This window comes from Anoplopoma fimbria, chromosome 3 (genome assembly GCF_027596085.1).
Source record: "Anoplopoma fimbria isolate UVic2021 breed Golden Eagle Sablefish chromosome 3, Afim_UVic_2022, whole genome shotgun sequence".
In the NCBI taxonomy this organism is placed as follows: domain Eukaryota; kingdom Metazoa; phylum Chordata; class Actinopteri; order Perciformes; family Anoplopomatidae; genus Anoplopoma; species Anoplopoma fimbria.
The window spans coordinates 23,065,519-23,090,234 of record NC_072451.1 but is presented as its reverse complement, the minus strand read 5'-3'; the positions used below and the strand labels follow the sequence as shown (position 1 = coordinate 23,090,234).

The following is a 24,716-nucleotide window of genomic DNA, read 5'->3' as shown; positions in this document are numbered from 1 at the left end:
CATTTTTACACAGCAACATGTATTGTGTTGTTATTCCTTGGTCTGTATGTTTAACAGGGCATGTACAAAAGCAAAACTAAACAAAGTGGAAACAAGAGGCTTTACTCAGGACCAAATGTGTTTTCCCTAAAGTGTCAGTTGTTGTAAACATTGTGGATGTCATGAGCTGAGCTGCTGTAAGCCAGGACCAGTGGCAACAGTGTCCTATTTATCTATATCATTGATTATCCATCACATAGTGAGCCTTACTGGTACTACACTGCAGGCAGGGATATCGGGAGGATCACAGATCATCTAGTCTGCTAAGAAAGAGCAGGGGCGCTAAAGCCACTGCAGTTTTTTGGGTTTAATCCCTCACACCTGTTGAGAGACATCAGTCATTGCATAAAACACATGTGTTCACAGCCATGAGGTGATGGGAGAAACCCTACTCAGCAACCGGTGGTCCTCTCTGACCCTGTGTAAATATTTGCTCATATAAATGAATAAATAACACAATTTTGCAACATGTTGTTTCCTGTTAACAAATAGTTCAGCGGTTCTTGGCCCTCTTTTCATTCAATAAAACAGAGATGGAACATCCCGAACCAATTTCAAAGAATAAGTGATGTTTTCTAATCGGATTTTTAAAATCGGAAGTGGGCTGCACAAAGGCCGACAGTTTTCTCAGAGAGGTCCATTGATTTGACAAAATGCAAACAGTAGCATGCTTTTGATTTGTTCATTAATCAGTTTTTATCAAACTCTACACTACTAGACATTTATAGAGCCTTTTCTATCTTTTTGGTGACTGCATTCTGATGAGCTCTGATCATATTTTTCTGTCATTTTTTTCACTTTTTTTTCCTTCTGTTCTCTGCCCTTAAAATCAATATTTTTACATTTGTTTGTCTCAATACCAATAACTCCTTTTTTACCTGTTAAACGATTGTTTTGGGGAATTGTTGCTCATTTGAATCAAGGCTGTCATATATTGTATATATTGTAAAGCCATCTGAGACTGCGATTTATGTTGTTGTGGCATCTTTTTTTATCAAAAGTTTTAGAGAAAGTGGTTTCAACCAAACTTTCAGCATTTATGTGTCTTAATAATGTCTTTGAGAAGTTTCAGTCAGGTTTTAGGGCTTTGCACAGCACAGAAACCGCCCTCCTCAAGGTATCCAATGACCTCCTTTTAGCAGCTGACGGGGGGAATGCTAAGTGCAGCCTTTGACACGGTAGACCATGCCATTTTAATCAACCGTCTTGAAAACTGGGTTGGCATCAAGGACTCTGCACTTAGTTGGTTTTATTCTTACCTCTCAGACAGAACACACTTGATCACCATAGGTAATTACTCATCCTCTACTTCTAACATTACCTGTGGTGTACCGCAAAGTTCTATTTTAGGTCCAATTTCATTTTCTATATACATGCTCCCACTAGGTCAAATCATCCAACGTCACAATATCTCTTTTCATTGCTACGCAGACGACACACAGATATACTTACCAATGACACCCGGCGACCCAAGAAGCCTAGCTGCTATTTAAACGATATTAACTGTTGGATGGCTCAACATTTTCTTCAACTCAATCATTCCAAATCAGATATCATATTATTTAGTCCCCCAAACCCCATCACTCCTATTGTAAGTGCCCTTGGTCCCCTGTCTGTAAATATAAAGTCCACTGCAAGAAACTTAGGAGTTCTATTTGATTCAGATTTCAGTTTCAAACCCCACATCACACCCAGTCTTGTTTATCTTCCAATGTTGGGCCTCATTGTTGAGCTTTCTTTTGTTTTATTGCCTTGCTTTTGCTGCTTTGTCTGTCAAAGCACTTTGTAAACTCTGTTTTTAAAGGTGCTATATAAATAAAGTTATTATTATCTTGGGCAAAAGAGGTGACATTAATCATTAGGGCCACATCTCACGGCAAAACAGACATAAAAGTGTATAATAACGTAGGTTAACATTTGAATAACCCGACAGTGGCCTGACTCTTTTAAACTGCCTGCTACCTCCATCTACTGTCCATAGAAGAGTATTGCAATACTGGAATTGGAGGGAAATGAATGTGTCATGATTGTGTAATTGAGTTTCCTTCTGGTTCTACTTCTTTTTACAGTTTTAAAGGGTTTGGTTAATTTACAAAGCATGAATTTACGTCACCCTCAATATTATTTAGCTAAGGTGAATTTATTGAATAACCATATGCTCTGGTGCTGCAAACAATATCTGAACTCAGAAGAGTTCAGATGCTCAGAGGATAGTATATTTACTTGCAACATGTCATGTAAAGGAAGTTCATCAGCAGTCGTCATTTTGAAGGTTGTGATGAGTTTATTCTTCTCTTAGACCTCAGCTTAAATTTGAATCCAGTCCACAGTCACAGTGACCTATTCTTCTGTCTGTCTTCACTGGTCACTGTGATTGAAGCAGCGAAAAACCTTCCTCCAACACACAGAGCTGAGGGAGAACTTGTCCATGTCCTTCCTGTAAGTCGCTTTGGATAAAAGCGTCTGCTAAATGACTGTAATGTAATGTAATGTAATGTAATGTCCTGACATGACGGTTAGACACTGCGACAGGCACACAGACGTGCCTCTGGGTGAGGTCCCCAGCAGAGTGTGTAAATGCATAATTGTCAAACCAAGAATTCAAATTAGTGTCTCTCTGATCCTGTTGGGCAAAACATGAGTTTTTATTTATATTGTTGCTGGAAAATGAGACATGCACATTTAAATAAAGCACCATATGGTATTATAACTATGCTCTCATTTAACTCTCCAAGCTGTTTACCTTTCAAACTGCATATACGAATCAGCTTAACATTCTTAAATGTATAACATTTTAGTGTCAATGTTAGTGGCATTAATAGATTTTTAGACTTTCTTCCACATACAGAGGCCCTGCCATGGTCTATTTGTATTCATATCAGAAATTTCGAACACTGTAAGTTGGGTCTAAATATTATTCCACAAATACAAAGGATGGTGCATATGGATATGTGAAGGCATTGAGGGACATACAGCAGTCCTGGGCTATATGATGGAAAGCATCACCTGCAGCTCTGCATAGCTGGGACACGTATGTCATCTTTTCTAGACCTGTAGCCTGCGAGGTGATTCCCTCTGTCGTCACAACTGTAGATGCCATGATCATGTTCCTCCTCCACCACCTCCACCTCCACCTCCTCCTCCTCCTCCTCCTCTACCAGACACATTAGGGGTTTCCCTTTTTTGTGCAACGGCCATGCAATAAAACCAGAGTCCTCCGTGCAGTGCGGTTTTCCCTGCGCCCCTTACACCATCCGGAGTGTCTGTGCACCAACATGCAGGCGGGGGCTACAGAAGCACCTGATACACACGCTACTGAGAACAGCAGCAACAGCGCAGCAGACATCGACGACAGCGACGGGGCAGGGGAGAGGATGGAGAGGATGGAGAGGACGGTGCCACCGCCAAGCGAGCAGCAGGACAGGACCAGCACCCAGCAGCATCAGCATCAGCACCAGCAGCAGCAGCAGACGTCCTTATCACCATCCGGGGTGCTCGGTGAGTGTCAAAGAAAAGAAAAACGCTCTTAAGATTGTAGGCTAAGTGCCTGAGGAAGATGGGCATTTGTGTTTATTTGCGGAAGAAAAAAAAAATGGGTCTGAAAAACATTAGGCTACAATCTGCTGCAGTCACTGATGCTTGATAGACTTAAAGGGTCAGTGGTCTGTAATCGGGATGTAATGTCTTCCCCCTTACATAGTGCGCATTACGATTGAGGCAGGCCCGGGAGGAGTCAGGCTTCAGTGGTCCACAGGTGCATGCAGGAGTCATGTAGGTGCATGTCCAGACGGGCAGTGCCACACTATTACTTTGTAAAGAGAAAGGATTGTGTTGCAGGCTCAGATATCAGTCTCTGGTGTTTCTCTACAGGAGAAATATATATTTCAGACTGGTTGTGTGATTATATCTGGAATTGCATTATGGGGATTATTAAGCAGCAGTGAATATGTGATATTTCATAAGCTTTATTAGGTTCATCAGGGATTTATGGTGCTTTGAAATTACCCAGGCCCCATTCCAGGGTCCCCTGAAATCTTGAGTTTCCAGCATTTTTTTTCAGGTCATCTGGATGTGACCATATAACCTTTACATCCGAGCAATGTCACTGCAGGTATTGCCTTAGTTTTCATCTTGACTTCAAACCAACTAATGTTATACTTTTGGAGAATATCTCAACCACATTTATATGGATCAGGACAGGTGATATAGACTTACAAAATATGATATAAACATAATAATTACACTTTCATGCCCTCTTTTACATCTGCATCAACAATATAAGATTGATTATAGGCATTGTGATAGAGGTCTAGCTGAGCTCTAGAGTATGAATGATGATTTTGCTGATGATTACATCAGTGTGGCCTATAACTCTACTACAGATCACACCTTTCCACAGCGGTCGTTAAAGAGCTGTTGATGGAGTTGTCGAAAACTAGCTCTTATATTTTGTATGCTCTCTGTGTTTATGCCATACACTCCAGTGTATTCCTAAAATGCCAGTGAGGTGAACTGGCCAGTGTATCCACCTGCAGATCTGAATGTAATGGACTCCCTAATAATGGCTGCACCCAGTCCAGGCCGCCTGCCTGCTTTTCATCCATTGCATGCTGGGAAAGGCACCAGAGCAGCCAACCCAACCCCCAAATCTGTGACTCTGAAACGTATCATGTAGAAAAAAAAGGTTATTCTAAAATAGATGTTTGAATTGTTAATGAAAACTTATATTGAGGAGCCTCTTAATTTCCCACATGGTGTCATGTGATGAACCCAGTGTGTTTCTACCAACTGTGAGACAGGAACTGGGATGCACTATGTTGGGTAATATGACCTTTATCAAGATTAACATTTTTACCTCAGTATTGTATACATCAGTATTGTATACATCCTCAACTGAGTGATATTGAAAAAAGAATCATATTTGACAAAATCAATATCTTTCAATGAGACATGCCTGTCAATATCAAAGATGGGTATTTATGGCTATGTTAATCAGTGGCTAATTATATGTTATGCTGTTAAGCTGATGATCTCATTGTTGGACTGATTTCGGAGGTCGTTCTGGGAGAGGTCTGACTTAGAAATATCTTTGTATCATTACATACGGAATGTCAATTAATGATTCAAAACAAATTCCATGGTGAAATTTAAATGGTATATGATAAGCATAACTATAGATTTATTGCCTAGCCATGTTAAGAAGCTTCAAAGATGGTCGCCTAGTTTAAAGAGCTTACCACAACTGTTTACATGAAAGGGAGACATTAAAAAATACACAGTATACTCTAGTTCTTCGGCCTACATTTGCTCTGCTGCAGCTGCAGCTTGATATTAAATCAATTCATCATACATGGTAATGTTGCTCCGAATGGATACATTGCTGCTGCCTGAAGTAGATATTTGCTCTCCCATATATTTTTTGTGGTAGAGAGACAGAGAGACAATCACTTTGAAGTATTCAGAAACATACAGCAAATGCAAGACAAAGACATTTATATCTTTTTAAAAAATCCACATGAAATCTACTGCACCATAACACAGAAACATGATTGAATTGTTGTCTGACATGTCTCACAGGTACAGTAACATCAAGTGTTTGTTACTGTCACTGAGTTGGCATGCTCCTCTAAAACATAATGCTATAACAGAGAGATGACAGCAGCACTGATGGCTCGTAATAATAAGGATGACACATGCTGAAAGTAGGTGATGTGATAATGCAGTTACAATGCGGAATGTGAAATTCTGATCGCAGACTCTGCGATTCCGTGGACAATACAGAGATCGGTCAGTCTATTGTGCCTGCGTGAGACGGAGAGTGTGACTTGAGAGTGTGACTTTAAAGCAAGAACCAATGTGTGAAAGACAAAGAAGCAGTAGAAATGATGACTTCAGAGCTAACGCTGTATTGTGGGATAGGACTGGCTGGAAGGCCTGCTGCTCTGCCTACATTTAATGGTTTTAGAGACAGACTTGATATGCCAGTTTGTTAATGGCTATTTGCACAACACTCAGTTTACAGATCCTCTATTTGTTAACACCATTTGCTAAAAGTCAAATGACTTGCCCAGCACAGTCAACTTTCACGCTGGCTGGACGATTATTTTCGACATTTCTGTCCTTTTTGTTGTACCTTAAAGTCTCTGTGACAAAGCGAAATATTGAAAAATATGGCGAAGAAATAACGTCAGTGCTGAGTGGCAGAGCGATGCTAATGACTGACCTGTCATCTGTGTCCTTGATCACCCTGATGAAAAAATATCTCCATCTGTCTGTCCCCCTTTCTCTCTCTCACACACTGTAACACTCTTTATCCTTTATTCTCTGTAATCATTTTAAACTTCTTTAACTCCTGCTGCCCCTCTTCTCCTTTTAGATAAACTGTTTGGGAAACACCTTCTGCAGGCCAGACACTACATTATGTCTCGTAAGTCCTGGCTGAAGATGGTGCCCACCGAAAACTGTGATATCCTGATGACTTTCCCAGGTAGGGTGAGCTTAGCCTGTCCTCCCTATTCATCCTGTGAAGAATCCCTTGCTGAAGAGAGAACGGTGCATCCTCATTAAATGTCCCTGGTGGTCAGCCAGCCACTCAGACGCATGACTAGGACTTAAAATTATCTCTGGGGATCTCATCCATTTACTGTACCCATTTTTCTATAGACCAGTCTCTCTGCAGTATATTATAAGGAAGCTGCTGTTGGGCATATAAATGAGGCATTTCATTAAACTATCTTTGCAAAACTTGACAATGTACAAAACACATCTTGTATATTATAACGCATTCAAACACAACACTTCAATGGGCTTTATCCTTCTATCTAAACAGAGGGATATTTGTTTGTTCGGATTAATTGCAGTAAAAATGTAAATTTTGTAAGTGTCAACATAGACTCCAGTTTTAAAAATCTGATTTTTACCAACATTCAACATTCAAAATCAAAACGAAACCAAAATATCCATCACAATGTGAGCGCAAAGAACAGCTCTTGTTTGGATGGTTGTATATTAACATGAAAAGGCCTGTTAATAACTAGATATCTCCTCCAAGGGGCTATCATTATTGCTTACTGCTATTTTAATTACCTATTGAAACAGTTTACATGCAGCCTTAATGGCATAGTATATCATCTGACATTACAACTATTTACAGCCACTCCCTCCAACTTTGGTGCTTCTGATTCAACTGAAATTTCATGCTCATTGCTTTTATCTCTGACAATACAACTACTCATTTTGTGGTGGAAATAAGAAATACAGATTGAGAACCAAGGTGCCGTTTAAGAGTTACCTACAACATATGCAAATGGTCTCAAATCATACAGAGCTCAACAGTCTCCACAGAACGACAGCGCAGTAGTAAAGTTACATCTGGCTCTTTGATCTTTGCTTTGGTGGCAACTGCTCAGAGGCAGACAGGAAATGAAGTGAGATGCAATCTGCTCTGACAGTTAGTGAAGGAAAGTGAAAGATTTAAGAAAAGAGAGAGTTAAAGGGATGGTGAGAAAAAAAAAATATTCATGTATATATCTTGTAGTTAGCAGACTCACAGATGTGCAAAAGGACACAAAGGAAGTGGTTTTAGGGTGCAGAGGGTATACATAGAGAAAAACAATTATCAAAGATAAACAACATTTATTTCACTAGTTCAACTGCGTTCAGTGTTTAAATACAAACTGACAATTCAACTGCCTACATGCTTTAATTTAAATTTGTTTCAGCTCAACAGACCCAACCAACTCTTTCAGTACTTCAGCTGAAATATTTTGATGTACTTCAACCTTAAACTATAACTCCCTCATATCTCACATTGAAACATTTAACATTAAAGCACCCTTAAATGTAGCCTTTTCTGGTTGTCTATTACGGTATAACAGTATACATGTGGCTTTAATTACATAGTATGTGTTCATGATTATTATTAAGCAGTTACAAAACTGAAACTGAACAACATGCAAAATACTGATAACCAGGCCTCTTACAGTAAATAGCTCACTAATGCTATCCACTAACATTCAGTCCATAAAGGACCTATTAATGTAAATTACTCCGGAACTAAAGTCTCCGATTTGCTGGATGGATCCAGAGTCTCAGTTATTTCCAATTTGATTTTCATTGTCATCAATTTTAGGCATAAAATGGTCTCAGTGTAAAGATACAAATGGGACACAACATACCTAAATGGAGTTACAATGTGCTGCAGGCAGTTGGCTGAAACTGCTGGAATCAGATTGGAATAAGTCTGTGTTAAAGCCCATCCTCATAACCTTTAGAACATTTTCTTTGTTATATATATATTTAGACAATGATTTGATTGGAGTGACCTTTTACTATCACCACCACCCCACTGCTTCCATGCCCTTCTGTCAGGACAGTGAAGGATGGGGTTTGGTTCAGCCTCTTTATGCAGCACCACACTTGTCATTCCCTGCATTTGGCAAACAGGACTGCAAACCCCTGAGGAATTAAAGTGGGTGAAACAAGGAAATTGCTCTTTCAGAATATGTATTTTGATGCTCACATGTCAAACGTGAGATAAAAACAGCATTTTCTCCCTCCAGATACAATAGATGACCACACGCTGCTGTGGCTTCTGAATCAGGTTCGTGTTGGAATCCCACAAGTCAGCATTCAGGTTCGACAGCACAAACACACCCAGGCACATGCCTTTTTCATCACGACAACATTTGAGAAGTAAGACTCCAAAACTTACGATCTGACTTTGTGTGTGTACATGCATGTGTGGCCACTTGTACTTCTGTCTTTGTTTGGGCTGTTTTGAGTGAGACATTTTGGCTGGTCCTTACTTATCCAAGCAGCTGATGAGTGCTTTTAGTTGATTTTAGTGTTAATTCCTATTTGTTATTTTCAACATGGGGTTGCAGCAAAATTGCTGGAACCAGCGAAGTCAGACAGGTTGTAAACAAACCCCCTAGTTTTGCCATTTTATCCGTTACACATATTTATGATTCAATGTATTACCAAAACTTACTGAGTCTATGTTCTATGTCAATAAGGGTCAATAAATATAAGCATGTACGTATGTTCTTGTATGCATGTATATCTGCATGTCTATGAACAAAGGCAATACAGAATTTGATCATATTTGAGTTTTAGATATTTAGTTTTTGTGTTTGATGTCTGTTGATTTTGAGCACATTGAAAAGTCTGGCAAGTTAAAGGTATAGTTGCTAATTCATGTTCGAGTTAGATGAGAAGATTGATTCCACTCTGATGCAATCTGATGTAATCACCCTGTTACAGTTCTGTGTGTGTGTGTGTGTGTGTGTGTGTGTGTGTGTGTGTGTGTGTGTGTGTGTGTGTGTGTGTGTGTGTGTGTGTGTGTGTGTTACAGTTTGTTGTGTGCATAGCCTCAATGCACTTAATCCCCAAAACATCTGCAGTCCAGCCGCTACACAGTGTTAGAGCTCCATCAGGTCTAATCTGCTGCTCATTTCCCCTCCCTCACCCTCAGTTTACTGCGGGGAGCAGAGCAGATGGGCATGCACAAGGCGGTCAAACCACAGTTTGGTGGCGGGATGCGACGCTTTTCCTGTGAAGAAGACAACATCTACGAGAACATAGAGAGCGAGCTCTGCTTCTTTACCTCACAGGTTAGAGGTCAAAACTGTGGGCCTTGTGAGCTGCATGTAAGGGTTGTTGTTAATGATGTAAAATTGTTATTTTGGGTGTGTTATTAAAGATTATTTTTGTCTGTCTTTTGCTGTTATGTTTCAGGAATTGAAAATACATGGCTCTAAATATTATGACTTATCTTTTCTACCTCCCCATAACTGTATGGTTTTCAGGAGCGTCAGGGCATTATAAAGTATTGGCTGGACAATCTGCGTGCCAAACAGGGGGAGGTGCTCCACAACATCCACTTCCTGGAGGGACAGCCAATCAGTATGCTGTCATTTGTTATGATCCAACTTTCTTTTTTGATGCTGTCCTCTTTGTCTGTCTAGACCTGTATAGCATCAGTACTTTGTGCTGTGGATTTTATATGGAAAGTTAAATATGAGTTTTGTCAAACAAATGTCAACTTAGATTGTCTTCTTTAGTTCCAGAGCTGGAAGCTCGTGGAGTGATCCATCAAATGTTTCCTCTCCATGAACAGAGGATCCTCAACCAGCTGATGACATCATGGGTTCAGGCTGTGTGTGAAAGGCAGCCACTGGGTGGGAAATATCAACATTTTATTTTTTGAAGAAAATTTGACATGACAGTAACAACAGTCTTGACTGTTAATACCAATTCACATTCATTAATACTGTAAAATAGTATGCGCTTGTTGTCAATTATTTGAGACACAATGTTTCCTCTTCTCAGAGTGTCAATACTAGCTGTTTACAATTTCATATGGTTTCCAGATGATATCTGTGACTACTTTGGAGTGAAGATCGGCATGTATTTTGCCTGGCTGGGTTTCTACACTAACTCCATGCTTTACCCCGCTGTCATCGGCTTTCTGCTCTGGATACTCGCAGAGGCTGACCAGGTACTTAAAAACCTTTTCCATGTTAAGATCTGTCTTTTCAAGCACTCTGAATATTTCTGTCACAATATATGTGTACTAATGCAGATTTGTAACCATATTATATTATTTTTATTTTAAGCTCGGTCTTCATACACTTTGTATTATTTCCTTTTGCGTGCTTTGTAAAGATAAGAAGAGAGGTTTAAAATAAGTTGAAGCAACACAAAAGCCTACACACAAACGAAAGTAATGGCACTAGCTTTGGCAGCTGAAAACTGCACGGCATAATCATGCTCTCAAAGGTTACATAAGTGTCTTTTGATTCTCTCATGATCGCTCACAGACCAGTCAGGATATCTGCTGTGTGGTTTTCGCCCTCTTCAATGTTGTGTGGGCGACGTTGTTTCTGGAGCGCTGGAAGAGGCGAGAAGCGGAGCTGGCCTACAGGTGGGGAACGCTGGACACCCCCGCCGAGTCCTTGGAGGAGCCACGGCCACAGTTCAGGGTGAGGATTGTTACTGAATTGAGCAGGTAGCAGCTGCTATTTTGTGGTACAAAAGGTTTTATTCACTTCCTGCTGTGTTTGCTCAGACATACTCCAAAACATTCATAGTCACTTGCCAACAGAACTGAAGACTTCTCAGAAAGCCCATACTGACGGTAAATTATTTTATATCAAATCCCCAAATCCACTATCCTCAAGTAAAGTTGCATTGTATGTCAGTCTGGTTGAGTGGTTTATCAGCGAGCAGTTGTGCAACTTTGCAGTGACAGAATAGCATACAATACCAAGAAATGGTGTTGTATGGTTACAAGAGGAGGGCTCTGAGAGAAGAGGGAGGCAGGCAGCGCCTCTCCCACCCCCACCTGCTGTTGTGTGGAATGAATGGATAATTGAGGGAGGGATTGCAGGTATAACATGAGCCCCATGTTGGGTGAACATGCTTTTAGGGATGCACTTCTGGCAATAGCATTAATATGATATAATGACATGAATAAAGGATGTAGAATGGGTTGCATCCCAATGAGATGGATCGAAACTTTTGTTCATATATTCTGAATTAATGGCAGCTCTTATTAAAAGTTTAAAAAAAGAACAACTTTGATCGAGGTATACACACCAGAAAATCTCAATATTTAAATTGGTGTTTCATTTGCAAGGTCTGATGTTTTCCACAAAAATCTGGCTGCCAACCGCAAAAATATAAGTAATGCGACCTGGCAAGCAAGTAGTTATTATGGAGGACATTTTTTGCACAAACATATCCAATTTATTTTCCAGTGAAGATGATTGCAATCATGCAAAAGGAAATCTCTAAATGCTCACCCTGCTTTCTTGTTTTTCTCCTCCTCTGCTGCCTCTGCAGGGAGTGAAGCGCTGCAGTCCCATAACGGGCTGTGAGGAGTTCTACTACCCGCCCTGGAAGAGAGCTCTGTTCAGATGGCTGGTCAGCCTGCCCATCTGCCTCCTCTGTCTCTGCTTTGTCTTCCTCGCTATGCTCCTCTGCCTGGAACTGCAGGTTTAAACTTATAACACAGCAACCAAGTTCAATCACAGGAAAATGGAGTTGATACAGTCTGGGTCTGATAAATGGGGATGATATTGTATAAATGTATTTGTTTGTGAGGAGGTCCGACCCACCTTAACTGGAAATGTCAATATTAACACAACAGTTAAAAAACAGAGAGACATTAAAAGTAGAGTTACAGTGTATTAGCTTAAGATCCATAACTACATATCAGTCTGGAAATGTGTGAATCATATCATTTTTTACAAACATGTTAAACAAAGCAAGTTCAAAAATAACTCTAATAGTCTTTTAAAATCGCTGTGAATGAATAGGACTTATTAAATATGTATCATGCTTCTAATGCAGGAAGTGGTGATGGAGATTCAGGAGCTACCTGGTATCACAAGGTTCATTCCTAAGATACTCCTGGCCATGACTGTGACCATATGTGATGAAGTGTACAAGAAGATTGCATATTGGCTCAATGATATGGGTAAGAGACACAAAATTAACTCTCTGGGCACAATACTGAAAATATTAAGAGAAAAATTGTAAGAGAATTACTTTATAAGAAATGTAATTAAAATGTATGAGTATATTGGATGCTGCATTTTTATGAGAACTGATGTAGGAAGCTTTGGCTATGAGGTTCCTGTCTTTTATATTCTCTATGTGATCTATGATCAATTTCTACATCGACAAATGCTTCTCTTTTATTTCTCAATCCAGAGAACTACAGACTTCAGAGTGCCTATGCGAATAATCTCATCATCAAGATGGTTTTTGTAAGCCATGCCTCCTCCTCTGTTTGCAGAATAGAGACAATTCATCTTGACTGAGTGGGTGTTTGACTTTGTGTAATGTTTTTTTCTGGTTGTGTTACAGTTTGAATTCATCAATTCTTACCTAAGCCTTTTCTACATCGGATTCTACCTCAAGGACATGGAGCGGCTTAAGGAGGTAACAACAACTGTTGCCAGTATCACAAACATTAAGACAAAATACTGGTCGTAAACTGACTATTTTAACGTTTTTCAAAATCGCCATTGACTGTCTGATAAACCCCCTTAGTTACAGTTGCTAGGTCTGCTTGTCAAGCTTTTCAATTCCACATGGCTCATGTGCAGTTTACAATTGTAATGGTGCCAATTTACCCCATGCAATTCTTACTTGTTTTGAAACAATGAGTCCTTGATTTCAAAGGCAGACTAGTAAAATTGTATGCTGTCTCCACTGGACTTTTAATATTCCCAGCTGGCTCGTTTCAAAACAAGAATCTTGTAAAAAAGGGGTCTTAAATACACACTTGATTGCTACAGACATGATACTGTACTCAAAGACTGAGGCTAAAGCCTCAGCAGACGCTTTTATCCAAAGTCGCTTTGGATAAAAGCGTCTGCTAAATGACTGTAATGTAATGTAATGTAATGTAAAGCCTCAACTCAAAAGTCAGTATCCTCACCAGGCAATGATCCATGTAGAAGATATGGAAATAAATATATTGCATTGATCATCAAAACAATGTAGAGCTAGTTGGTTCTGGCATACGATAAGGAAAAAGATGTACTTATTTTGTCATATCCCGATTTTGTTGTGTAGACTACTTTTTTGTAAGGTTGTCTGGAGTCGTCCAATGATAATGATAGCCTCACTCAGTTACTGTGGTAGGTACAGTAAGATAGTTAGACAGCTAAGAATAACAGCTTAAAATCGTAAACCTGACATACGATTGGACAGTCGATCCTCCCAGGGGCAAGGGTGTATCAAATATTTGAACATTGAATTAGCTACCAATACCTGACCAAGTAAGGCTTAAGAAAAGGTGCATTTTATTGCTGATGAATTCCACTCTTCATTTGTAAGAGGAATTATGTGATATTTCTTCTTTCAGGAGTAACATAATCTTGCTTCAATGTGTGTCAGATGCTGTTAATGTCCTTGGATCATGTCAGCATTGAAACCTTCAGTCAGACTGAATATATAAATCATAAGAGCTTGTTAAACACTTTAGGAATGTGTGTGTGTGTGTGTTTTCTCTTTTGCACTTCTTACAATGAGCACAGTAACAGATGTTGTCCTACTCCTCACAGATGCTTGCCACTCTACTGATCTTCCGTCAGTTCCTACAGAACATCAAAGAGGTCCTCCAGCCTTATCTCTACGAGCAAAACAAGCTGGGCGTCTTCACGCCCAAGGTGCTGTGGGAGCTACTCCAAACCATCGTACTCAAGTACGGCCGCCTGGCTCTGGGAAAAGCCCAAGCCTCCATGGCAGCCTATTCCTTCCTGGGTCCCAGAGGGATCCCTGTCGGTCACTCTGCTAACGGTAACCCAGAGCCAAAGAGAAGAGGAGATCTGAAAGCCGGATTTAGGCTGACAGAAGAAGAGTGGGACATGAATGACAGCAATCTAAAGCAGCGCAAAGTCAGCTTCACCGAGAAGGTCGACTACCAGGATGTCACAACAGAAATGCAGGCAGTGGATCGCAGCTACCTCGAGGACAGTCCCACACTGATAGAGGAAGGGATGGATCCGTCCTGTATTTTTGACAGCTGTGACGAGGACAGTGATTGTGAATTGCTGGATCAAGTATGTGGTTTGTTTGTTTTTATGTTCCTTTGGTTTCTATGTCTGGTTCTATTTTTTCAGAAATTTGCCATTATGTTAAGACAATACTAATTCTTACAGCTCAGCTTGGCTCATGTTGTTTTACAAATTAAGTTATATCATGTTTGTGGAGATTGATTTAATTGATCTAGGTAGTACACTGAGAGATCAAAATGAAACTATCTATTCAAAAGCTGCAGAGTAGTAACTAGAAAAAGTGTCGTAGACCAAGGAGTATGTCATTGTGTCCTCTCCAAAGGAATCTGACTCTGTCTGTCAAAGAAGAAGGAACGTCGGTGAGGGGAAAGAGCATAAGAAGTCATGGATTGATCCACCAGAAGAACCCAAAACCGTCACTCTGACCCAGGCTGAAATTGAGAGCTGTATGCAGACATATGAGGTGGAGTCAAATTTGGCTTTTAACAAATTATCTTTCATCATATAATATCATCTATATCCAATGTCACAACAGTGTGCCCTTTAAAATACTAATATGTTTTCATGATATTTAAACCCAACAGGACACGCTTCAGGACTACCAGGAAATGTTTATCCAGTTTGGCTACGTGGTGCTCTTCTCCTCTGCGTTTCCGCTGGCGGCCATGTGTGCTCTTATCAACAACATCATTGAGATCCGCAGCGACGCCCTGAAGCTCTGTACCGGCCTGCAGAGACCCTTTGGACAGCGGGTGGAGAACATCGGACAATGGCAGGTCAGTGTGTTTTCCTTCGTCAGACAAGCCCTCCAGGCTGCGTTGCACATAATGGGGGCATCTGATAACATGTAAATTTCTCTCTCTCCCACTTTTTTTCTCTCAACAACAGACTGCAATGGAGGCTATGGGCTTGATAGCAATTATAGTTAACTGTTACCTGATTGGTCAGTGTGGGCAGCTACAGCGCCTGTTTCCCTGGTTGAGTCCTGAGATGACCATCATCTCCATCGTCTTACTGGAGGTATGAACTGCACTGTGTACAGTAAAGGCTGGTTTGTTTTATAGCTTTAAGAGACTATTTTAAATCCCCAAAAGTACACTTTTAAAAGTATTCCAAAAGGAGTACAAATGTGCATGGCCTGCTTTTTATTGGTGTGACTTTGTAAAACCTTCAAAATATTTTTTTTGATCCAGGTTTATTAATGAATACAAAACCTCACACGAGTTTTTGGTATGTGTATGAGATGTGTTGCTTGGTCTGTAAAAAAAAGAAGATATATATACACAAGAATAAGAAACAGATTGTGGTTGTGCCTTGATGTAACTGTGTGTTGAGCCTGTCCCTTTGTAATCTCCGTGGTTTACAGCACTTTGCAATCCTCCTAAAGTACATCATCCATGTTGCCATCCCTGATATCCCTGGCTGGGTAGCAGATGAGATGGCCAAGCTAGAGTACCGTCGAAGGGAAGCTTTCAAGGTATAGTTGTATCATAGCTTGAAAGACCTTCGGGCAACGTAAGGCTTGCTGCTGGCTGCACTCATTTTTATATTGTGTTTCTATATACGTACCCCTTTGTGTTCATGGGTCTCTCTCCAAAAATGTACACTAGCGCAGCTTCTTCTGACTGTTCATAAGAAATGACTGTGTGTGTTTGCGGGTGTTTGTCTTTACAGTGTTGTATCACATCAGTGGCAGTTGACTGTGTCTTGGATAGGCCTTGTCAGGGTAGAAAAGCACATTTAGTGTAAACACGATTTATTGTGTTAGCTCACTGCTGGATAGGATGGCAACTTCTTCATCAGTGACGATGCAAAATGATGGTGATGAAGAAGATTGATCTGAAGAAAGTTGCAATTGCTAGCAATGCTGCCTCACATGAATTAATACTCATAACTTATATTCCTTATGCAGTCTTCTCCTCTCTTTCCTTGTGTCTTTTACTGAATTTTTCTTACTTTTTGTGACTCTTTCTCCCTCCTCTACCGGGTATTCATTTTAAAATGCCTCCCTATTTAGAAGCATGAGCAGCAGGCCCAGCAGCACTTCCAACAGCAGCTCAGACGCAGGCGTGAAGAGGAGGAGCTTCAGCGTCAGGCTGAGCTGCAGGCCGAGGCCCGCCAGGAGAGCGAGCACAGGGCAGACGCCCAGCACCAGCACCACCACGACAAAGCGGCAGGGGGCAAGGCGGGGGACAAGCCTAAGAGGCCCAGCTCTCTGCTGGGAAACAACAATGTCATGAAGCTGAAGCAGATCATCCCTCTCCAGGGGAAGTTTTCCTCCAGCAACTCGCGCTCACCTGCCCAGTCCCCAACAGGAGGTGAGGCAAAGCTCCCAGGATTTCTGAAGTTTCTGAAGTCACCTGAGGCCAAAAAAGAGCCAGCAGTGGCAGCTGGAGTGCCAGGCTCCACGGCGACCTCTTCTGCTCCCCCTAGCGGCCAGGAGAGGTCACAGTCCCCCAACAGGACATTCAGTCCTGGGAAGCTGTTCAGTTTCAGCAAATCAGAGGGGACCGTGGTGTGTGTGAATGGGACACAAACGCTGCCCCAGCCCGTTAACGCTCAGCCCAACAGAGGAGATGTAAACACAACCTACGAGGAGTTACCCTCAAATGAGTCAGATAAAGGAGAATCAAGACAATTGACTGATTCAGAAAATTCAAGGAGCTAATACTTGATAAACCACACCGATGTAATATTATGAGAGCAATCTAGAAATGTTCAGGCAACATTCAGAGACACATCTGTACCGTAAGAGAACACACTAGTCACAAGGACCAAACGTAAGGTCAGCGAGCGTTAGACTTTCACTCTTGATGCAACTTAACTTCGCACAAAGTATTATAATGTATTTATTAACGCTTGATTATCTATCTCCATGTAAAATATGTACAGTGAGTGTAACTCCGTCAATGGAGCTTGAGTGATATTTAATTAAGGTTAAAATACTGCATGACTGCCTGGTTTTCAACAGCACCAGAACAGATTATGTTGATGTGAGGGATATTTTTTATCAAAAACCAGGACCTGATCATCAATGAGCCCTTTTATCAAAGGACATGAACAGTAGCTTCCCGTTCCAGGTTTGTTTCTCATTCCTATGCCTGTATTGAATGCATGTTGCATCATGTGCATGCATTACACGTCCATCATGTCTTTTCAGTTGTGAAGCACTTTCGAAGCCATCGTATTCTTCCGCAATAGGTCAAATTATATTCACTGTGACCGTCAAAAATATATTTTTCTTAACTTTGATTTTCTATGAATTATTTTACTACATAAATTAGTGAATGTACTTATAAGATGCAACTAAATCCCATTTGAATAAACATCCATCAAGAGATAAGCATTGGCTGATTCTGTTAACAGTAAAAATAAATTAGATGGGAGACGTTCGCTGGGTTGATTTGGTTCCTGGAAAATGTATGTGTATACTAGATTTTTAATGAAAATAACTAACAGAACCTACACACTCTTATATAAATATGCATCTACAAAGGATATCTTTGCCAGAAGATAATTTTCAATAAAATGTCTAGAGCATCTCCAATACATGCTATGAGACGGTTATTTTCTTCACTTCCACACAAAAATAGTTGCTGTTAACTTTGAGTTATAGCCTTTACTGTATGGCATAGTGTAATCTTTATAAGAACGAGATCTGAAATCGACAATACATTTATACATAAACTCAAAAGCAAAGCATTTAACAATAAACACATTCCAAACTTAATCAGGTGATAGAATACAAACCGTTTGACAAAAGCAAAGTTAACACACTCTTCCACAGAGAGCCTGGAAAATTAAACTGCATGTTTCTGGTTTAAACTTGTACTTGAGAAACTTGTGTGTATTCTAATTACATAAGCAGCCAACCTGAACATATACTTTGTAAATCTTCAACAGCAAAATTAACATTAATAGACTCCACTGAGCGTCATGCCAAGCATTATTGAAAATGTTGCACACACAATTTGGACCAGGTTAATCTTTATAGATGCGCAAAAAAAGTACGATTTCTAAAGGTGCAAAGAAAAATTAGCAAAATACTTTTGTTTGTATTGACTAAACTCTGGCTTGTAACCAAACGAAATGCAATTACAATATGGCTAACCTGGTGAAGACAAAAGTCAGAGTGAGTCGTTGTCTTGTTACCTGATAAAAGGGTCAGAACATTCACGATATACATACTGTACAAATATACAAGACTTTACGATGGCATTATGATGAGCTTCACAGACTTTGTGAGCCACAGTCTGTTTATTTAGTCCTGCTGTCCAAAGCGTGTAAATCCAAACACACACTTCCTCAATGTTACTTAAATGAGAAACCTATGAAAGTAAATGTGAATGGCACATATACAACAAGGATTGACAGCAGTCCTTACAAGTCGCGTACACAGCAGTACAGCTAAATTTTAAATTTCAGCATACATGCGGTCATCACCTTTTCCATAAAATATTGTGCAAACGTTGTAATTACAAAGATACACACACTGCTTATAAAGTGGTGATCTCTAACTACTGAGCATCAAACTTAGAATATGGCTACACAATCTGCAGGTCTTACTGTACAATAACAGTTTGCATCCTCCAGTATGACTCTATTGGCTTGAATATGTCTATAGACAAGCTAACATCCATTCAACTGGTTCACTTCCTCACCTGACACAGCAATGTAAACCAAGGGGGTCACTCTATGACATAGTTTAAACACACTTACTTCAATTTAAGGCAATAAATCATTACTTATCCGGAGAAAACACACGACCCTTTCTTTATGCACCCATCAATAACAAACCCTGAATGGATGATTAAATCTAAGTAACAAACACGATGCCAATGATCACATAAAGGATTTGCCAAAACAACATTTTATGGACCACTGTAGTTACGTTATTCAAAACAAAAACATTCTAATGGAGTGGGAACAACAACAGATGGCATGCTACTCAACCACTTACGTAGACTTAAATTAATATGTGCATATCTCAGAGATGCTATGAATAACTACAGCTATAAACCCTTAAATGGCAGCAAAGGAGCTACATATTTAAAAGAAAACTGTGTGAGCCTTTGTGAAGGAAAATCAGAGGGAATGAGGAATCAGGAGGTAGATGCTGTTCCAAACCACAAAGACTGAAATTTGAGGCTGAGGTGTCTTGGAAAAAAATAAAATACTGGGTGAAAGTACTAAATAAATTGAGGGGAAAAGTTTTTGGTTCAAGAGGAATTATGACGTAAAACATTAAGACCAATGTTTTTTGTTTTTTTTAGATTAATGTCATGCCTGCAATGGTCTGAATGTATCAATCCCGGTGTGCTTCAGTGTCAAGGCCTGGGTTTGCAAACATATATTCTGAATCTGTGTTTGCATTTTGTTTATATAGGTCAGTCTCTGCTGGGTGTGAATCAACAGCACAGCAATTCACGAATCCTCATTTAGCTCCCGACTGTCTGTTCTGGCAATTTTCCGTGGAGGCGCTGTGTTCTCCACTTCGCCGTGTTCCTGCTCTCGTTTTTTTGCTGAATTCTGATAAAGAAAGAAAGAAGTGTTTAACAAACCACGACCACAGAACGCAGGATATCTATGGTCATAAAAAATAGAATTAGCTCCAACTTTCTCCTAAATTACATCAACTATATTTAAAAACCATTACCTTTTTGTCCCACTGTTGATGAAGATATCGCAGTAGGATGTTTGTCTTCTCTGTGACTATGACTGAGGAAAGAAAACACAAACACTGATTATATCAAGTCTTAAAAAGGTCAAGAAAAGTAGGAATGTGGTTGAAATTAGCTGTTACCTTAGATAATTATTAATCTAAACATGTTGAGTAATGACTACACTGTCGACCTGGAACTGACGGAGATTTCCCCTAATGGGAGCCCAAAACTGATGTAAGTACAGATATAACTAATATAAGGTTATTCATCAAAGTAAGATAGAATGAGGGCTGTAGTAACCCCTCCTTTGTAAGCATTTTCTGAGGTCAATGCACTTACTCTGCTCTGATGGATATTCCCGTGTTGGAAGATACACAGATGGTCGACGGTTCTGAAACAATAGTTGCATGTTGGTTAGAGTACTACCATGTCACACGATTTTTTATGAATTCAAAGACACTGACAACATGATTTTATCTCAGCATTTTATGGAATAAAAAAAAAAAGATGACTCACTGATGCTTTACACACAGAGTCTGCATGGAACCTGCTGAAGTTAGTCTTGTTGTAGACTGGTAGTCCTTTCAGGAAATCTGACTGTGAGCAGAACAGAGAAATATTAAGAAAACACTTCCTGGTTGGTAAGACCCACTAACGTTACCTTAGCCATAGATAGTATAGCTAGTATGGCAGTAGATAACCGTCTACCCCTTACATTTAACTAGATAACGTGGAAGAGATGTGAGTCTTTACTTCGCAATGCTAAGCAACATGTCTATCGAAGCTGACGAGAACCAACAATTTAACACCTATACATAAACATTTAAATCTAAGTAAAAGGTCAAACTGTGAAGCAAACGTCACCTTCTCCATGTCTGTCGTAGTCACGCTCTTTGCTTGTTAACTAGCTGGAGAGAAAAGGCGCAGATGTTACTTAGCTAACCCAGGTAGCTACTAAGCCTTGTTGTCTTTGTCGTAGCCAAGATACCGGTGTGTTTACCCGTCGGACAGCTTCTCATGAGCACTATAACACCGAAACTATGTATCACTTCGATATACTCGCATCACGCCACTTCAATCAGTTGGTAACGTCCACCTTTTTAACGTTAGTTACACAAAAACTGGAATTGACCGTCATTAGGAAGCTAACTTGCTACTAGTTCACAACTCCATCTTTGTTGTCCTTCTGCTAGTGGGCGGTTACTTCCGGATATTCGACGTCGCTGATTGGTTGATGCGTGAAGAGACAGAAAAAGCAGTGCGCTGATTGGCTAAGAAGTGATTATGTAACAGACCAATCCCCCAATAGGAGCGGGAGGCAATGGCATGAAGATCTGATGAAAACAACACAAGTACTTCCTACAGCATGTCTTCCATGTTCATTATGTATTTATCTCTACACGCTGTTTGTAATAGAAGCTGAACAACAGAAAAACAACCAATACTGTACTTATTGATATTGTTGTGTTAGTGTTCATATACAGTGCAGAAATTAGTATCTGGACGTCAAGGGAATAGATACAACTTGAAGCAGTTAATTCTTTAAAATCTGTTCATACCAAAAACAGTCAAATGTATGGGCTAAATCTGTACATGTATTATGTTAATTAATGACTTGCAAATTTCCAAAAAAGGAAAATTCTGCTTAAGTAGGAATCCAAAGGAATGTCAAATATGTCTGCACTGTGTGTTATTCCGGCAATTACATGATCAATTAATGCCTCTATTTCTATTCTTGTCTGATGTTCTCATTTTCAACAACATTTTGGGTTGTAAATTAATTTCCACTAATGGAATTCTGGGTCTCTCTGCTAAGAGAGGATCACAAGGCCCCGCTCTATGACAGTCATACCTTCCCCCCAGCTAGCCAGCTAGTAACTCTCTCTGTATACAGCCTTCGGTTGAGTAAACCTACAACTTTGTCTCAAAAAGTAGATGGCAGCATACTTTGAGGGTTAACACTTTGTCCCTTGAGGAAAGAAAAAGAAAGAAACTGACTGACTATCTTTCAATCACAAATGCAAGTACATTGAAATTCTGCAGGGGTGGTTTATATTATTTATTTAATGTTTTGGCTGAGAACAACTTAGATGACACGGCTCTTTAAAGACACATTTTGTCTTTGAATCAAATAACTTCACACAAGCAAAAACAATATCCATATATCTGATAACATTTGACAATGATATGAACAAAACTTTATGGATAAAATATAACTGGGTGAAACTACAAGGCTTCTTTTTTACCCATGGCAAATGCTAATTGTTTGTCAAAGGCCAGGTTTCACCCTCCTGCCCATTATTTATGTAGACAAGCCAAACCCAACCCACACCCAGTATCACAAGTTTCCCAAATACACATCATTTGCTGGGCATCCTGAGCTATTGCAGCATTTCTTAACCAATGTCTGTTTTTGAAAGTCTTGCAGGTTCTCCAACAAGGTCCTTCAGTGTGTGAGTGATTTCCGTCCCTTTAACATGCGCCGCAGAATCACCTCAATGCCACCTTGTGAGCTCATCCTCTTGATCCAGCCGTGGGTCCTCTTGCGTTTGATGTTCTTGGGCTGATACTCTGTTCCTCTCTTCCTTGTCCGCACTTGCTGGTATTGCCACGGAAGCTGCTGGAACACTCCTGAGCCCTCAGCTTGTGAAGAAAGTGGCCCACATCTGGAAATCTGAGGTCCTGCAGCTGCTCTGGGCACAAACCAGCTGCTGAACAATCTAAGGTGAGAGTTGCCAGTTACTGCAAGGTTCCCTGCAGGGATGCTGTTGACAGACCACAGATATTAAGAAATGTTATACACAAATGTTATTCCTCAATATCGGCATTATGCCACTATTACAACACGTTGTAACACATTTATGTTGCTGCTACCTATGTATGGAGTAGTCTCATGTACGGATCCCATGCCTCGGTGTCCATTATCGACACAATGATGAAATGTAGTACAGGTTGAGATTTTAACTACCACGTTAACTCACGTAGTGACACTGTATCAATTACAGCAAATACTGTCTACAGATCTAAATCAATACTGTCGATTATGATATGTTGAGATGGACTTTACTAGCTATCACTAAGCTATGGTTATAATTAGTCATCACCTAACTGAATGTAGTTTCCAATTGCTTGCATGATTAAGTAGCCATGCTGCTAACGCAGTGCTAATCTAGCTCTCTTGTGTTAGCATCGTAAACAAACTCTCTCCGTTTGTCTAGCATGAAATAACACAAACGTTGTTACCTGGTGGAAAGGCTTAGTCCACGGAGTCGGGAAAAAGACGACCGTATGATGTTCATCTTTAGATATCTATACAGTTGACACCGACATGAAAACGTTGAATGTCACAGGTCTGCCAGCTCCCTGCGAATATGAAGCCTTATGATTGGCTCAAACGTCTCAGCCAATCATAAGGCTTCTTGCTGGTTTGGAGTGTTTTAATGCCCTGAGTAGCGTTTTTCAGGTTGAACTCTCGAGCAGTTTACCGATCGACATTGCTATGTTTTACCAATAAAAGGGTTTTATTTGCCAGGATACATGTTCTGGCTTTAACAGGCTCTGTTTGAGATTATAGTGCCTGCAAGACGGGGGATACTTAACTATGTAAGCAATGAGGTTTGTATACAGCCTGATAGGACTTGCTGCCTGATAAGTTGTACTCGGGGTATAAAGTAGGTTGATGGACTTGATTTCTTGAATATACTAATGTATTTAATCACTACTGTAGAAGAGACTGTTCAGAGCATATTTGACTGTAACGATTCACAATCCATTACTGCAAGTGCAGTCAACAACCAGTGCAGCATAACATTTGATTACATATACGTCTATTAACTTGCAATCAGTCTCAGTTGAATAATGTCAGAACTAAATCTCAATCAGTCCACCACTGCTCCCAAAACACAATTTTCACAAAAAAGTAAACCATATATATATAGACAGTACCAGTCAAAAGTTTGGACACACCTTCTCATTCAATGGTTTTTCTTTATTTTAATTTTTATTTGTTTCTACATTGTAGATTAATATTGAAGACATCCACACTATGAAAGGAACACATACGGAATTATGTGGTAAACAAACAAATGCTCAACAAACCAGAATATGTTTTATATTTTAGATTCTTCAAAGTAGTTGAATGAGAAGGTGTGTCCAAACTTTTGACTGGTACTGTATATATTTTCCCACGTAAATACCATTGTCGTGTGTGCCATTTACCAATGAACCTTACAGTAACAGTTATGTTAACCAAAACCAGATTAAAGCTTTGATAGCATTATAGCTCTCAGAAAAGCACATAATGGGCCTACAACAAATCAAAGTACTCACATCGCCATTCAAAACACTCATGTGATTCATACTTGGCATCTACCTTGTCTGGTCATTTGCATGGCAACAGCATCCCATTAATGCCTTTGCTGGGATGTTCTCATAAATGTTTTAAAGGTTATGTTTGTAAACATTATTTTAATACACAATG

At 39.9% G+C, this 24,716-nt stretch overlaps 3 protein-coding genes across 5 annotated transcripts; 1 reads left to right on the top strand and 2 right to left on the bottom strand.

The window, feature by feature from the left end:
- The first annotated feature begins 3,314 nt into the window (after positions 1 to 3,314).
- LOC129088970 (anoctamin-8-like) lies at positions 3,315 to 18,188 on the top strand. Its single transcript, XM_054596264.1, has 18 exons — positions 3,315 to 3,537; positions 6,416 to 6,526; positions 8,601 to 8,733; positions 9,515 to 9,653; positions 9,849 to 9,945; positions 10,104 to 10,220; positions 10,413 to 10,540; positions 10,863 to 11,024; positions 11,887 to 12,039; positions 12,397 to 12,523; positions 12,760 to 12,815; positions 12,916 to 12,990; positions 14,121 to 14,618; positions 14,896 to 15,036; positions 15,158 to 15,349; positions 15,462 to 15,593; positions 15,940 to 16,050; positions 16,591 to 18,188. Exons 1-18 carry the CDS (start codon positions 3,315 to 3,317, stop codon positions 17,239 to 17,241), a joined length of 3,246 nt encoding a protein of 1,081 aa, XP_054452239.1. The 3' UTR covers positions 17,242 to 18,188.
- A 1,227-nt stretch (positions 18,189 to 19,415) lies between these two features.
- LOC129088969 (DET1- and DDB1-associated protein 1-like) lies at positions 19,416 to 21,429 on the bottom strand. 2 transcript variants are annotated; one of them, XM_054596262.1, is made up of 6 exons: positions 21,237 to 21,429; positions 21,101 to 21,144; positions 20,753 to 20,833; positions 20,576 to 20,627; positions 20,230 to 20,291; positions 19,416 to 20,102 (listed from the first exon to the last, which is right to left on the bottom strand). In XM_054596262.1, exons 2-6 carry the CDS (start codon positions 21,107 to 21,109, stop codon positions 19,998 to 20,000), a joined length of 309 nt encoding a protein of 102 aa, XP_054452237.1. In that variant the 5' UTR covers positions 21,110 to 21,144; positions 21,237 to 21,429; the 3' UTR covers positions 19,416 to 19,997. The 2 variants fall into 2 exon arrangements, with proteins under 2 accessions (XP_054452237.1, XP_054452236.1); XM_054596261.1 differs by having other exon boundaries at positions 21,101 to 21,429.
- Positions 21,430 to 22,274: 845 nt separating this feature from the next.
- Positions 22,275 to 23,626, bottom strand: mrpl34 (mitochondrial ribosomal protein L34). Of its 2 annotated transcripts, none has more exons than XM_054596528.1 (2): positions 23,480 to 23,625; positions 22,275 to 23,001 (listed from the first exon to the last, which is right to left on the bottom strand). In XM_054596528.1, the coding sequence occupies exons 1-2, from the start codon at positions 23,533 to 23,535 to the stop codon at positions 22,683 to 22,685; spliced, it is 375 nt and encodes a 124-aa protein (XP_054452503.1). In that variant the 5' UTR covers positions 23,536 to 23,625; the 3' UTR covers positions 22,275 to 22,682. The 2 variants fall into 2 exon arrangements, with proteins under 2 accessions (XP_054452503.1, XP_054452504.1); XM_054596529.1 differs by having other exon boundaries at positions 22,281 to 22,956; positions 23,480 to 23,626.
- Between the last annotated feature and the right edge of the window lie 1,090 nt (positions 23,627 to 24,716).

Excerpts from the sequence above, each read along its gene's own strand:
- LOC129088970 (XM_054596264.1), top strand. The coding sequence starts at position 3,315 with ATGCAGGCGGGGGCTACAGAAGCACCTGATACACACGCTACTGAGAAC. Across the intron at positions 11,025-11,886 it reads AGCCACGGCCACAGTTCAGG|GGAGTGAAGCGCTGCAGTCC; the intron begins GTGAGGATTGTT and ends CTGCCTCTGCAG. Across the intron at positions 12,040-12,396 it reads TCCTCTGCCTGGAACTGCAG|GAAGTGGTGATGGAGATTCA; the intron begins GTTTAAACTTAT and ends CTTCTAATGCAG.
- mrpl34 (XM_054596528.1), bottom strand. The coding sequence starts at position 23,535 with ATGAACATCATACGGTCGTCTTTTTCCCGACTCCGTGGACTAAGCCTT. Across the intron at positions 23,002-23,479 it reads GGACTAAGCCTTTCCACCAG|CATCCCTGCAGGGAACCTTG; the intron begins GTAACAACGTTT and ends GTCTGTCAACAG.
- LOC129088969 (XM_054596261.1), bottom strand. Across the intron at positions 20,628-20,752 it reads ACTCTGTGTGTAAAGCATCA|AACCGTCGACCATCTGTGTA; the intron begins GTGAGTCATCTT and ends CTATTGTTTCAG. Across the intron at positions 20,292-20,575 it reads GGAATATCCATCAGAGCAGA|TCATAGTCACAGAGAAGACA; the intron begins GTAAGTGCATTG and ends TTCTTTCCTCAG.